Genomic DNA, 12,352 nt, shown 5'->3' on the forward strand with positions numbered 1-12,352 from the left:
TGCTATTATTACTCCTAGTAATAAATAAATAGTAAAAAGGCAAAAGTTTCACAGTCAACTGTTCTCTCTCTCTCTCTCTCTCTCTCACACACACACAGTGTTCACAAGGTCACAGCCAACTGAGGCACAGCATGAATAGCACTGTAAACCCTGTGTCTCATGACATTCTCCCTACGAATAGGGAGAATTTCATCCCTCAGACGAATATTGCTATGATCTCACTGTTTCCCTGTGCCCAGGACAGTTTTACTAACACTCTCTGTCCTGGGCCTATCACCTGGGGACTCCCAACCAGCGTGCGGGGCCTCTCATACCTCATTGATTTCCCACTTCTGGACGGATTTCAAGGCACCGATCCAGTCTTCCATCTCCTTCCGGTTCTCAGCACACAGGATGAGTTTTCGGAACGGTGTGATCACCTAGAGAAGAAAACCGCCCTGCTAAGACAGCTGCAAAGAAAACGGAGACTGCTGGGCAGCCCACAGCTAGCGCAGAGGAGGAAACCCAGAATTCTCATAGATTGCATTGTCGGAATGATTACAACACGCAGAGGAAAGCATGCTGCCAACACTCACACCATGCAGGGCTCCAAAAAGCGCTGGAGAAATCAGAGTTTCTCTACTCACTCCAGGCAGCAAGGAGCACAGTGCCCACACTCTATTCCAGGGGGCACTCAAGCCAAGCTCCAGTTCCCCCCCATCCCAGTTCCTAGGGAATCAGAAGGTAGCAGCGCCCCACAAGAGGCTGGTACAGTCCTCCTCAGCTAACATAGTCCCAGTCCCAGCCTGGAGTTCTGTGCCCAACTGGAGACAATTACACATATGTTACTGGCCAGCTAGAGGGGGCTCTGGGGCCCAGTCCTGTTCCCACTGAAGTTAGCAACAAAGCTCCCATTGATTTCAGTAGGTGCAGGACTTGGCCCTTGGTGTGCACCAGGGGGGGAAGGGAGGCCATTTGCCCCAGGCCCCACAGGAGCCCCACGAGAGTTTTTCAGGGGCCCTGGAGCAGGGTCCCTCACTCGCTCCGGAGGCCCCAGAAAACTCTCGCAGGGCTCAGGCCCCTGGAGCATCTTCCGCAGCAATTCGGCAGTGGGGACCCCCTGCCACCGAAGACCCCAGGCCCCCTGAATCCTCTGGGCGGCCCTGGTGTGCACACTAATGCAGACGCAATGGGTAAATTCCCCTTTGTTGACTCCTGCGGAGTTACAGCAAGGGTGAGCGTGGCCAGTAGTCCAGCGCGGGCCTGGAACAGCCTCGGCTGGAGCTGTGTGTACTGGGGAATGGTCCAGGAGCGCATGTTGCGGATACACGCAAAGTGTGTCCTGTTCTAGCAGGAGTTGCTAAAGAGAAAAGGGTGGGAGGGCAGACCTTGGAGCCCAGCAGCAGTCCCTGTATGTGAAATTCACCCTTGTGCACAGGAGCAGCCCACAGCTTTAGCACCACACACATCCTACCAAAGTCCATAGGGCTGGATTTCAGGGCCGCCCAGAGGATTCAGGGGGCCTGGGGCAAAGCAATTTCGGGGGCCCCTTCCATAAAAAAAATTGCAATATTATACAATACTATATTCTCTTGGGGGTCCCTGCAGGGCCTGGTGCAAATTGCCCCACTTTTTCCCCTCCTCAGGCGGCCCTGGGAGAAATAAACCTTCTGCATCTCAGCACAAACCCAGTTTTGAGAAAACTTCTTTACAATGTATCACTGGTTCTCAGCATCAGCTAGTGCTAAAAGGCACTAAAGCTCATTAAAAGGATTGGACAAATATTTTCCATCAAAAGTTTTTCTGGATCAAAAACTAGGGGGTTTTAAAAAGCAGAACAAAATCATGGACAATGTCTGCTTTCTTTCAAATTTTTTTGTGCTTTTTTTTTTAATTGAAAAGCTGAAATTAGTCTGCCAAAACCTGAATATGGTTTGGGGTTTCAGAAGTGTGTGGCCAAACATTTGCTGCTTGCTGTGTTTGATTGTTTAAAGAAACAATAAAAGAATTCTGCTTAAAAAAAATTGAAAACTTCTGAACCACCTCAGCTTGTGACCAAACGCCTGAGCCCACCACAGAGATTTTCCAGGTTCTGTACACTTGCTGGCTTCCTGGACTTACATCGTCGCCTCCAAACTTGGTTCATTTAACTTAGAAATAAAGAACAAGCCATACGGGTCCAAACCAAGGGTCCATTCAGCCCAGCTCCTCTACTGACAATGGCCATGCCAGTGCCCAGAGGAAGTAACCTAACAGGTAATGATCAAGGACTCTCTCCTGTCCCCCATCTCCACCCTCTGACAACAGAGGTAGGACACCATCTACCTATCACGGCTAATAGCCATAATGGACTGAACCTCCATGCATTAAATCCAATGCTTCATCTTTCGCCTAGAGACTGGCTCTCATGGGGTCCCTCAACAAACGAGACAGTACTGTGGGTTTAGTCGCTAATAGACGCCTAGACATATCTTCCACAAACGATCATTGAGCTTGTTCAGAATCTGGATACCGAGCCTAATGTGTGAAAACTGAAATGCTTCAAATTAGCACAATGCATGTGAAGACACAAGGGCTAAGATAATTATACCCAGGGGTCTCAAACTGGGGTCGACCCTCAGGGCATGGCAAGGTTATTACGGGGTCCAGAGCTGCAGCATCTACCTCACACCCGCTTGCCTCCAGCATTATAACTTGTTAATAATTAAAAAGTTTTTTTTAATTTATAAGGGGGAGGAGGTCACACTCAGAGGTTGCTATGTGAAAGGGTCACCAGTACAAAAGTTTGAGAACACGAATTAACCCTGGATCCCACGAAATGCAGGTGGTCCCCTGGAGGGCGGGTAGGAAGTGCCTCTCGCATGGATCCGCTCCCTCAGTGGCTAATTTTAAATGAAGCTACCTCTCCCTGACATGAATCTCCCTATGGCACTAGAATATTAAAACATAGACTAAAATTGGCATTTGAGAAGTGAAAGGGATAGGCCCTAATGGAAAGCTAACAGCTTGGCTCCTCTGCAAGCCTCAAATGGTGAATAGCGTTAGGGTAGGGAAGGCTGTGCCACCCGACAGCGGGCCTGCCCCTATCTGACCCCACCTCACTTCCCCCCGACGCCCCCCCCTCAAATCCCCGACCCATCCTACTTCTTGTTCTCCTCACCATCCCCAGAGACCACCCCCACCATGACCAGGGACCCCACCCGTTCTCCTGACTGCCCAACCCCTATCCCCCACCCCCTGCTGAGTCCTGACAGACCCCGGAATGCCCACAACTAACTCCCCCACCGCCCCTGACCGCCCCCCCCCAACCTCTGCCCCTGACTATCCGGACTCCCTGCCCCTTACCACCCCTGCCCCTTACCCCGGGCTCCCCCTTCAACCCGAGACTCACACATCCAGCGAGCTCCCTGGAGCAAGCTGACAGGTCTAGTGGCCTGAGCCCCGCTCCGCTCAGCGCATGGTAAGTTGGCGTGAGCTCCATCAGGTCCTTAGGCCTGCACACTAGCATTTAATCGATTAGCAGCGTAAACCAATTTAACCCTGCATCCATCCACACAACGAAGACCTTTATACAAATAAAGGGCTCTTAAAACCGATTCTGTACTCCTCACTACGAGAGGAGTAGCGCTGAATTGGTATGGCCATGTCAGATAGGGTGATGGCTGCAAACGATGGTATTGGCCTCCGGCCGGTATCCACATGCACCATTGTGGACCGCTCTGGAAACAATCTGAACTCAAGATGCACGCCAGGTAGACAGGAAAGTCCCTGGAACTTGAATGCATTTGCCGTTTTCCCACATGGAGCTCTGATCAGCACGGGTGGCAATGCAGTCCCAAATCCAAAAAGAGCTCCAGCATGGACCGTACGGGAGATACTGGATCTGATCGCTGTGTGGGGAGACAAATCTGTTCTATCAGAACTCCATTCCAGAAGACGAAACGACAAAGCATTTGAATAACTCTCCAGGCTATGACAGACAGAGGCCACAGCAGAGACTTAACTCAGTGCTGTGTGACAAGCGTAATGGAAAGCCAAAGAATCAAATGGATGCTCATGGAGGGAGGGAGGGGGGACTGAGGACTCGAGCTATCCCACAGTTCCTGCAGTCTCCAAAAAGTATTTGCATTCTTGGCTGAGCTCTCAATGTTTGAAGGGTCAAAAACATTGTCACCAGTGGTACAGAGAATATGTCATCAATTTACCCCTCCTCTCCCTCTCAAAGAAAAGGGAAAAAAATCGTTTCTTGCCCCTTGTCAATGTCACCATATGTCTACTGGATGCTGCTGGTAGACGAGGTGCTGTAGCGATAAACAGCAGCATCCTCTCCCCTCCCCTCCCCGGCGGCAGATGGTGTGGTACAATATGACTGATAGCCGTCCTTGTCATCATCCCGTGAGTGCTCCTGGCTGGCCTCGGTGAGGTCCGCTGGGGGTGCCTGGGCAAAAATGGGAATGACTCCCGGCCATTCCCTTCTTTAAGCTTTGTGTCCTGGAGACTCAGTCCTGGCAGATGGTGCAATAGGGCTGGTAACCATCCTCATCATAGCAGCTAGAGGCTGTGCTTCTCTTCCCCCCACCCTTTAATGAGTAATGGAGATGTCCTGCCTGGAATATCATAGCAGCTGGAGGCTGTGCTTCTCTCCCCCCCACCCTTGAATGAGTAATGGAGATGTCCTGCCAGGAATATCATAGCAGCTGGAGGCTGCCTCCCCCTCATTTTATCTCACTAAAAAGTCAGTGTTTCTTATTCCTGCATTCTTTATTACCTCATCATACAAATGGGAGGATAACTGCCACAGTAGCCCAGGAGGGGTGTGGGAGGAGGGAAGCAATGGGTGGGGTTGTTGCAGGGGCACCCCCTAGAATGGCATGCAGCTCATCATTTCTGCAGGATATCAGGGGCTCTGACCCAGAGCAGCTGTGCTCTCTGGTTCTCTAGTAGACTTGCCCCATATTCTAGGCAGGACTGACTCTATTTTTTGACAAAACATAAAGAAGGGAATGACCCGGGGAGCCATTCCCATTTTTCTCCATACACCCCCAACCGACCGCACCAAGGCCAGCCAGGAGCACCCATGACAGCAGCAGATGGTACAATATGACTGGCAACCGTCATCACCAATTTCCAAAGCAGCAGACGGTGCAATAGGGCTGGTAACCGTCTCTGCTACCTTGCAAAGGCAAATGAATGCTTCTGTGTAGCACTGCAGTACCATGTCTCTCAGCAGCAGCCAGTACACATACGGTGACAGTGAAAAAAGGCTAAACGGGCTCCATGGTTGCCATGCTATGGCAACTGCCAGAGCAGTCCAGAGAAAAAGGGCACAAAATGATTGTCTGCCATTGCTTTCATGGAGGAAGGATTGAGTGACGACATTTACCCAGAATCATCCACGACACTGTTTTTGCTCCATCATGCATTGTGATCTCAACCCAGAATTCCAATGGGCAAGGGAGATTGCGGGAACTGTGGGATAGCTATGGGATAGCTACCCACAGTGCAACGCTCTGGAAATCGATGCTAGCCTCGGTACATGGACGCACACCACCGAATTAATGTGCTTAATGTGGCTGCGTGCACTCGACTTTATACAATGTTTTAAAAAAACAGTTTCTGTAAAATCAGAATAATTCCATAGTGTAAACATACCCTGAGCTCCCTCTGCTCAGCCTGGAACTTGCAGCCCCGCCCCCTTACCACATGGCTCTGAGCAGGGAGAGGCTCAGGCTCCGCCGGAGCCACGCTGCAGCTGTCCAGGGACGCTCCTGGATGCGCTGAGGCTCCGGAAGAGGGGTGGAGGCGGGATCAGGTCAGGCTGGGGCTGGGGAGGGAGCCTCAGCCATTCTCATGGGGGCCCCTGCGGAGCCTGTGGCCTGGGCCAAATTGCCCCACTTGCCCCCCCCCCGGGCACCCCTGCTAGATTTCCCCCACAAAGCAGCACTAATGGAGCACTAGCTGCCTGGAGGCTCACATCTACTTTGGTTCCTGCCTCTTCCAGCAAAAGGTAGTGTTAGGTATCTGCTATAGAAGAGTAATTAATCTCTTGCATCAGGAAACAAATGACCACATGCTGCCCATCCTCCACTACCGGGAGATAATCCCTCCTCTGGGACCCCTACCTTCGGGAGTACCCAGAGCATACCCCTTAAGTTCAGTCTGACACTTGGTTTTGAGCGGGAAAGGCCTATTGTGGGAGGGCAGCAGCCCTTCTCAGCTCCTCGACATACAAGGATATCAGCAGGCAGATCGTGATGCAAAGATCGTGAAGCCAAGGCGAGTATTTCCATTGACTTCAGTGGGCACTGGACCAGGACTGCAGTGCAGTTTGTGAGGTACTGTCCCTTACCGTGAAGCTGTTGTTAATGTTCTTGGTGCTGGTCTCTGCCACGCTGGCATCGGACAGGTCCACCTCATCGAAGATCAGTGACTGGGGAGGCATGAGGGAAAGGGTGACATAGTAGAGACACCAGCAAAGAGACAGCCTCAGCCTTCAGCCGAGTAACTGAACCCATGGAGTCTAGCTCTGCCCAGGGAGTGGAGGGAGATCCTGGGACCCATAGGCTGGGGAGACTTGCTTTGCCTTAGCACCTTGGGCACTGACAGAGGGAAAAAGGCTCACCTGATGATCCATAGGACCCCCAAGTAGCCAGAGGAGCAGTCTCAGGCTACAAAGCTGTCCCTGCCTGCTCCCACTGCCAGAGGGGGAAATCTGGCTAGGCGGCAATCTGTCCTGCTGCCACGAAGTGGGTAGGGTTGGATCAGGAGGGGATAGTCTGCACAGGCTGCAGGATGCTCCAAGCAGCCATTTGTTCTGCTTCTGCTCAAGCTGCAAGAGGCCAAGACCCAGGCCTGGCGAAAGTGGGATCACATTGGCCTACACCTGGCCTGCATTTGGGCTGTGGAGTCTATGTAAGGGAAAGTTCTGCCCAGGCAGGCTAGTACGGTGGACCACATTTCCAAGAGTATCTGGCCAGTGACAATGCCTTGATACTTAGCCACCCTACTGGGCGCACCTGGCTATCTATAGAACCCTTTTTGGATCATATAGCCTGCTGGGACTCAGCCAGCACAACTCCACAAAGAGAGCCACTCTGTGTCTGAGCAGAACTCAGGGAATATTAATTAACTATTAGGTTATGGTGGCCTGGTGGACACAATTTCCTTTAACTTCCATGCAGCTTTGGGTGAGGATCCACATAAGAGTCTGTGAAGGAATGTAAGTAGCCCATGGGAAAGGCTTACAATGGATTCAAACCTGGTCAAAGTAATTGGGATCAGGGAGTCTAGTGAATGGATGTTCCTCAAGAGGACAGAGAGTCCTGGAGTGATCTACTGGGGATGGGATGGGGATAGATTCCCTAAGCATTTTTCGCCATCTGGAAAAGCAGGTTGGCATGAGGGGATGCCATTTGTCAATGACACTAAACTGGTCTGATCAGTAATATCCAAACAATGATAAAGCTCATCCTTCCTTCGAGCTGTTGGTCTCTAGATCGCAGAGTGAGGGGAAGCAGAATAAGGATGATAGACTTCACAAAAGCAGACTAAAACTCAGAGAAGTGATAGGTGAGGTCCCATGGGAAGAAAATTTAAGGGAAAAGGAAGTTCAAGAGAGCTCAGAGAGACATTATTAAAGGCACAACAACAAACTATCCTGGTGCAAAGGAAAGATGGGAAGAATAGTAAGAGGTCAATATGGTCAGAGGCCATCCAGAGCTCTTTAGTGACATGAACATAAAAAAGGAATCCTACAAAAAGCATAAGCATGGACCAATTGCTAAAGATGAGTACAAGAGAATAGGGCAAGCTTGTAGTGACAAAATCAGAAAGGCTAAGGCACAAAATGAGTTACACCCAGCAAGGGACATAAAAGGCAATAAGAAGAGGTTCTTTAAATATATTAGGAGCAAGAGAAAGACAGAGAAAAGTGCAGGTCCTCTACTTAGCAGGGAAAGGGAACTTAATAACTCATGACATCAAGAAAGCTGAGGTGTTAATGCCTATTTTGCTTCAGTGATCACTAAAAAGGTTGATTGTGACCAGATACTTAACACAATTAATTTTAGCAAGGGAGAAGAAACACAAGCCAAATTAGATTCTAGAAAATTTAGCTAAGTTAGATGTATTCAGATCAGCAGGACCTGATTAAATTCATCCCAGAACGCTTAAGGAATTAGCTGAGGCAATTTCAGAACCATTAGCAATTATCTTTGAAAACTTCTGGAGGACAGGTGAGGTCTCAAAGGACTGAAGAAGAGCAAACATAGAACCTGTCTTTAAAAATAGGAACAAAAAGGACCCAGGGAATTATAGACCAGTCAGCCTAACTTTGATAGCAGGAAAAATACTGGATCAAATGATTAAACCATCAGTTTGTAAGCACCAGGAGAATAACAGGGTTATAAGGAATAGCCACCATGGATTTGTCAAGAACAAATCATGCCAAACCAATTTTTTTGTTTTCAGTGAGGCTTTTGACACAGTCCCACGACATTCTCATTAGCAAACGAGGGAAATGTGATTTAGCTGAAATTACAAAAAGGTGGGAGCAAGACTGGTTGAAAGACCATACTCGAATGGCAGTTATCAGTGCTCGAATGGTTCGCTATCACACTGGGAGGGTGTATCTAGTGGGGTCCCATAAGAGTCTGTACTGGGTTTGGTACTATTCAATATTTTCACTAATAAGTTGGATAATGGAACAGAGGGTATGCTTATAATATTTGCAGATGACACCAAAATGGGAGGGCTTGCAAGTACCTTGGAGAACAGGATTAGAATTCAGAACTATCTTGCAAATTGGAAAATTGGTCTGAAATCAGCAGGATGAAATTCAATAAAGACAAGTGCACATATGAAAGAATAAAAATAAAATGCACAACTACAAAATGGGAAACACTGGCCAGGTGGCAGTACTGGTGAAAAGGATCTGGGGGTTAGAATGGATCACCAATTGACTATGAGTCAACAATGTGGTGCAGTTGCAAAAAAAGGCTAATATCATTCTGGGGTGTATTAACAGGAGTGTCGTATGAAGGACACGGGAGGGAACTGTCCCGCTCTACTCGGCACTGGAGAGGCCTCAGCTGGAGAACTGCGTCCAGTTCTGGGCGCTGCACTTTAAGAAAGATGTGGATAAATTGGAAAGGGGAGAAACAAAAAAGATAAAAGTTTTCAAAACGTGCCCTCTGAGGAAAACCTGGGCATGTTCAGTCTTGAGAACAGAACACTGAAGTGGGGACTGATCACAGTGTTCAAATACATTCAGGGCTGTTCTAAAGAGGATAGAGATCCATTATTCTCCACATTCACTGAAGATAGGACAAGAAGTAATCAGTTTAATCTGCAGCAAGAGAGATTTAGATCAGATATTAGGAAAAGCTTTCTAACTCCAAGGACATTTAAGATCTGGAACAGGTGTTCAAGGGAAGTTGTGGTCCCCGTCATTGCAGGTGTTTAAGACCAGGTTGGACAAACACCTGTTAGGGCTGGTCTAGGTTACTGGGTCCTGCCTTAGTGCAGGATGCTGCACCTGATGCTCTCTCAAGGTCCCTCCCAGAGCTATGATTTACAGCAGGCCCATCTGGGCATCAATAACATTTCCTAGCAGAGAAAAAGAGCCAAGTCGGTCACCATTCAGGCTCGCAGAGGACATGCTGGGAGGCCTCTTGCTGAAGATATTTAGGATGGGCTTCTAATCATTGAAGTGCCTAAAGTCCTATGGAAATCCATGAGGAACTGGGCCTTCCCATTAGCCTAACTCTGCTCTCATTGACTCAACTGGGATCAGAGTAAGGGCTTGTGAAACTCCCCCTCCTTACAAACTAGGCTGAGCAAAGTCCTGGAGGACACACTGCAGGGAATGCTCCTTCGCCTCTGTGCCCCATCTGTTGGGGGCGAGTCTGCTGCATCTTTACCAATGGCCCATGCTTAGAGCTCTGCCAAGTCCCCCGCTGAATTCCGAGGGCATGAGTCATGGCAGCCATCACACTGGTGTTGCCCTGGGGCCTACAGGAGCCTCCTCCCAGAGCTTCCCCAACACCCAGGAGCTGATGGATTTATCCTACCTTGGAGTCCTTGGCGTAATACAGTGTCCGGCCCCGCAGCTTAAAGTATCGCCTCTTCCACCTCTGGAAGGAGCTTGTCTGCTTCAGTAACAGCCCCTCCTTCACACTCTTCTGCAAAAAGAGTCACAGGAACCCAGTGAGCCTTCGCACCGCAACCCGCAGCTGGCCAAAGGAATCCAAGGCCTTAATCCCTTGCATGCCAGGGCGTGGGCCATGTACAGACTGTTCTACGGCAGAGCCTGGTATGATCCAGCAAACCCATGAAATGCAGCCATGGAAGCACAAGGCATAGCAGGGAGAAGGGGTAACACACTACAGGGGGCAGTGATCTGTCAGTTCATGCCCACATACGGAGCATGGCGTAACTCAGTGTAGCACAATCAAGGTCACTGGATTTACACCCATTTCCACCAGCTAAGGATCTGGCCCATTTAATGGCCTGGGATCTTAAAGAGACAGCACATTTCAGACACCTTCAAACCCAACATAAGCCAAGTGCATGGGCTCAGGAGGGGGGCACCTTCCCAAGATAGAGAATATATCTGTGTGGCCCCCTGGTTTTGGCATGGAGGAGGCCAGTGCAGGGAGTATGGGCCTGGCAAAGTGGAATACTAAGGACCACACAGGAAGATTTCAACCCCACATCTTTGATGCAAATCGCTTTCAGTAACAGAAAATGGACTTTGGACAGAGCAGGGAGAGGCCGAGTGGGACACCAGGTGGTTCCACATACAGAGGATGCTTGAATTACGTGTATTTTTAAATGCACTGGGACATTATGGATTCAGTTAGTTAACTGTTCCATTCATGCCAGGATAAACGACCATACAGACAAAAGCAGAGATGCCCCAGGTGCTCTGTGGCTGAGACCCACTTGCCAATGACTGATTTACAGATTTCAAGGCCAGAAAGGCCCACTGTGATTGTTCAGTCTGACACCGCCCACCCCCCACCACACACACACCATACCACACAGGCCAGAGAACTGCCCCACAATGATTCCCAGAGGACAGCATTTAGACAGACATCCAGTCTGGATTGAAAACTTGTCAGTGAAAGCGAATCCCCCATGACGCTCAGTAAATTGTTCCAATGGTTAATTATTTTCAGCATTAAAGATCACCCTCCCCTAAGAGTAAGACCAATGTTAAGGTTTTCCATTTCCCCAGAGAGGGACTCGTTTCTTTCACACACACTCCCTGAGCTTTCAGTTTGTCTGTTAGATTTGAACGACTAAACCCATTGGGCCCAGTTCCCATCTTCCTCCCTCCAGGGTAAAGCAGGAATAATGCTGGGAAGACAATGGGATGACATGGGTGTCAAAGAAGAGACAATTAGGACCCTCTTTCTTCTGCTCCATGCTTGGCCTGGCAGCATGCAAAGCCCAGAGGCAAACTGGCCCAACATGCTACATACTCTGTTAGCCCTCATAGCCGATATGGTGCTGAGTCTGGTCCTGAGTCAGGAAAGCCCGTGCTAGGGCCAAGCTTAAATGCTTTCCTGGATGTGAACAGACTCAAGCATGCCCTTAAAGGATTTCCTGAACTGAGACCTCTGCACTTACACATAGCTAATGGAGTCCAACACACATCTGTATTGGAATGGGTAGAATCCAACTCCCATAATGACACAAGACTAGTGTGGAGCAGTGCAGAGCATGATACAGATAGGGTTGCAAGAAGTCTGATTTTCAACAAGAATGCCCCATTGAAAAGGGACCTTGGGTACTCCTGTCGACACTGCCAACTGGGCCATTAAAAGTCCAGTTGGCGGTGCAGCGGGGGCCCAAGGCTAAGGCAGGCTCCCTGCCAGCCCTAGCACCACATGGCTCCTAGGTACATGGGCAGCCAGGGAGACTCCACGCGCTGCCCCCGCCCTGAGTGCTGGCTCTGCAGTTTCTATTGACTGGGAAACTGCAACCAATGGGAGCTTTGGGGGCGGAGCCTGAGGGCGCTGGGCAGCACCGCGGAACCTTCCTGGCCGCCCATGTGCCTATGGGCTGCAGGGACCTGGCAACCACTTCTTGGAAGCCGCTGTAAGTGCCACTGGGACCCCACACCCCTCCCATCCCAGCCCCATGTCCTGGTCCTGAGCCCCCTCCTACACACCAACCCCCTGCCCCAGCCCGGAGTCCCCTCCTGCACCCAAACTCTCTCCTAGGCCCTGCACCCCAATCCCCTGCCCCACCCCAGAGCCCACATCCCTGTAGTAGTAGGATTTTATGTTTGTATTAATATAATTTAAAATAAAAAATAATAATGTAGCATGTATTAAATGTATTGGTGTATGATTTGATCATATTC

General features: G+C 49.7%; 1 protein-coding gene across 1 annotated transcript in view; it reads right to left on the reverse strand.

Annotated features, from left to right (window-relative positions):
• Window positions 1-12,352, reverse strand: part of DGKK (diacylglycerol kinase kappa) — a 212,654-nt gene that overhangs the window by 80,117 nt on the left and 120,185 nt on the right. The window contains exons 3-5 of the mRNA XM_075068684.1: window positions 10,050-10,160; window positions 6,329-6,409; window positions 315-419 (exon numbers count right to left, since the gene is read on the reverse strand). Of these exons, the coding sequence (XP_074924785.1) occupies window positions 315-419; window positions 6,329-6,409; window positions 10,050-10,160 (297 nt within the window). The remainder of the gene's footprint in view (window positions 1-314; window positions 420-6,328; window positions 6,410-10,049; window positions 10,161-12,352) is intronic.

This window comes from Chelonoidis abingdonii, chromosome 8 (genome assembly GCF_003597395.2).
Source record: "Chelonoidis abingdonii isolate Lonesome George chromosome 8, CheloAbing_2.0, whole genome shotgun sequence".
In the NCBI taxonomy this organism is placed as follows: domain Eukaryota; kingdom Metazoa; phylum Chordata; order Testudines; family Testudinidae; genus Chelonoidis; species Chelonoidis abingdonii.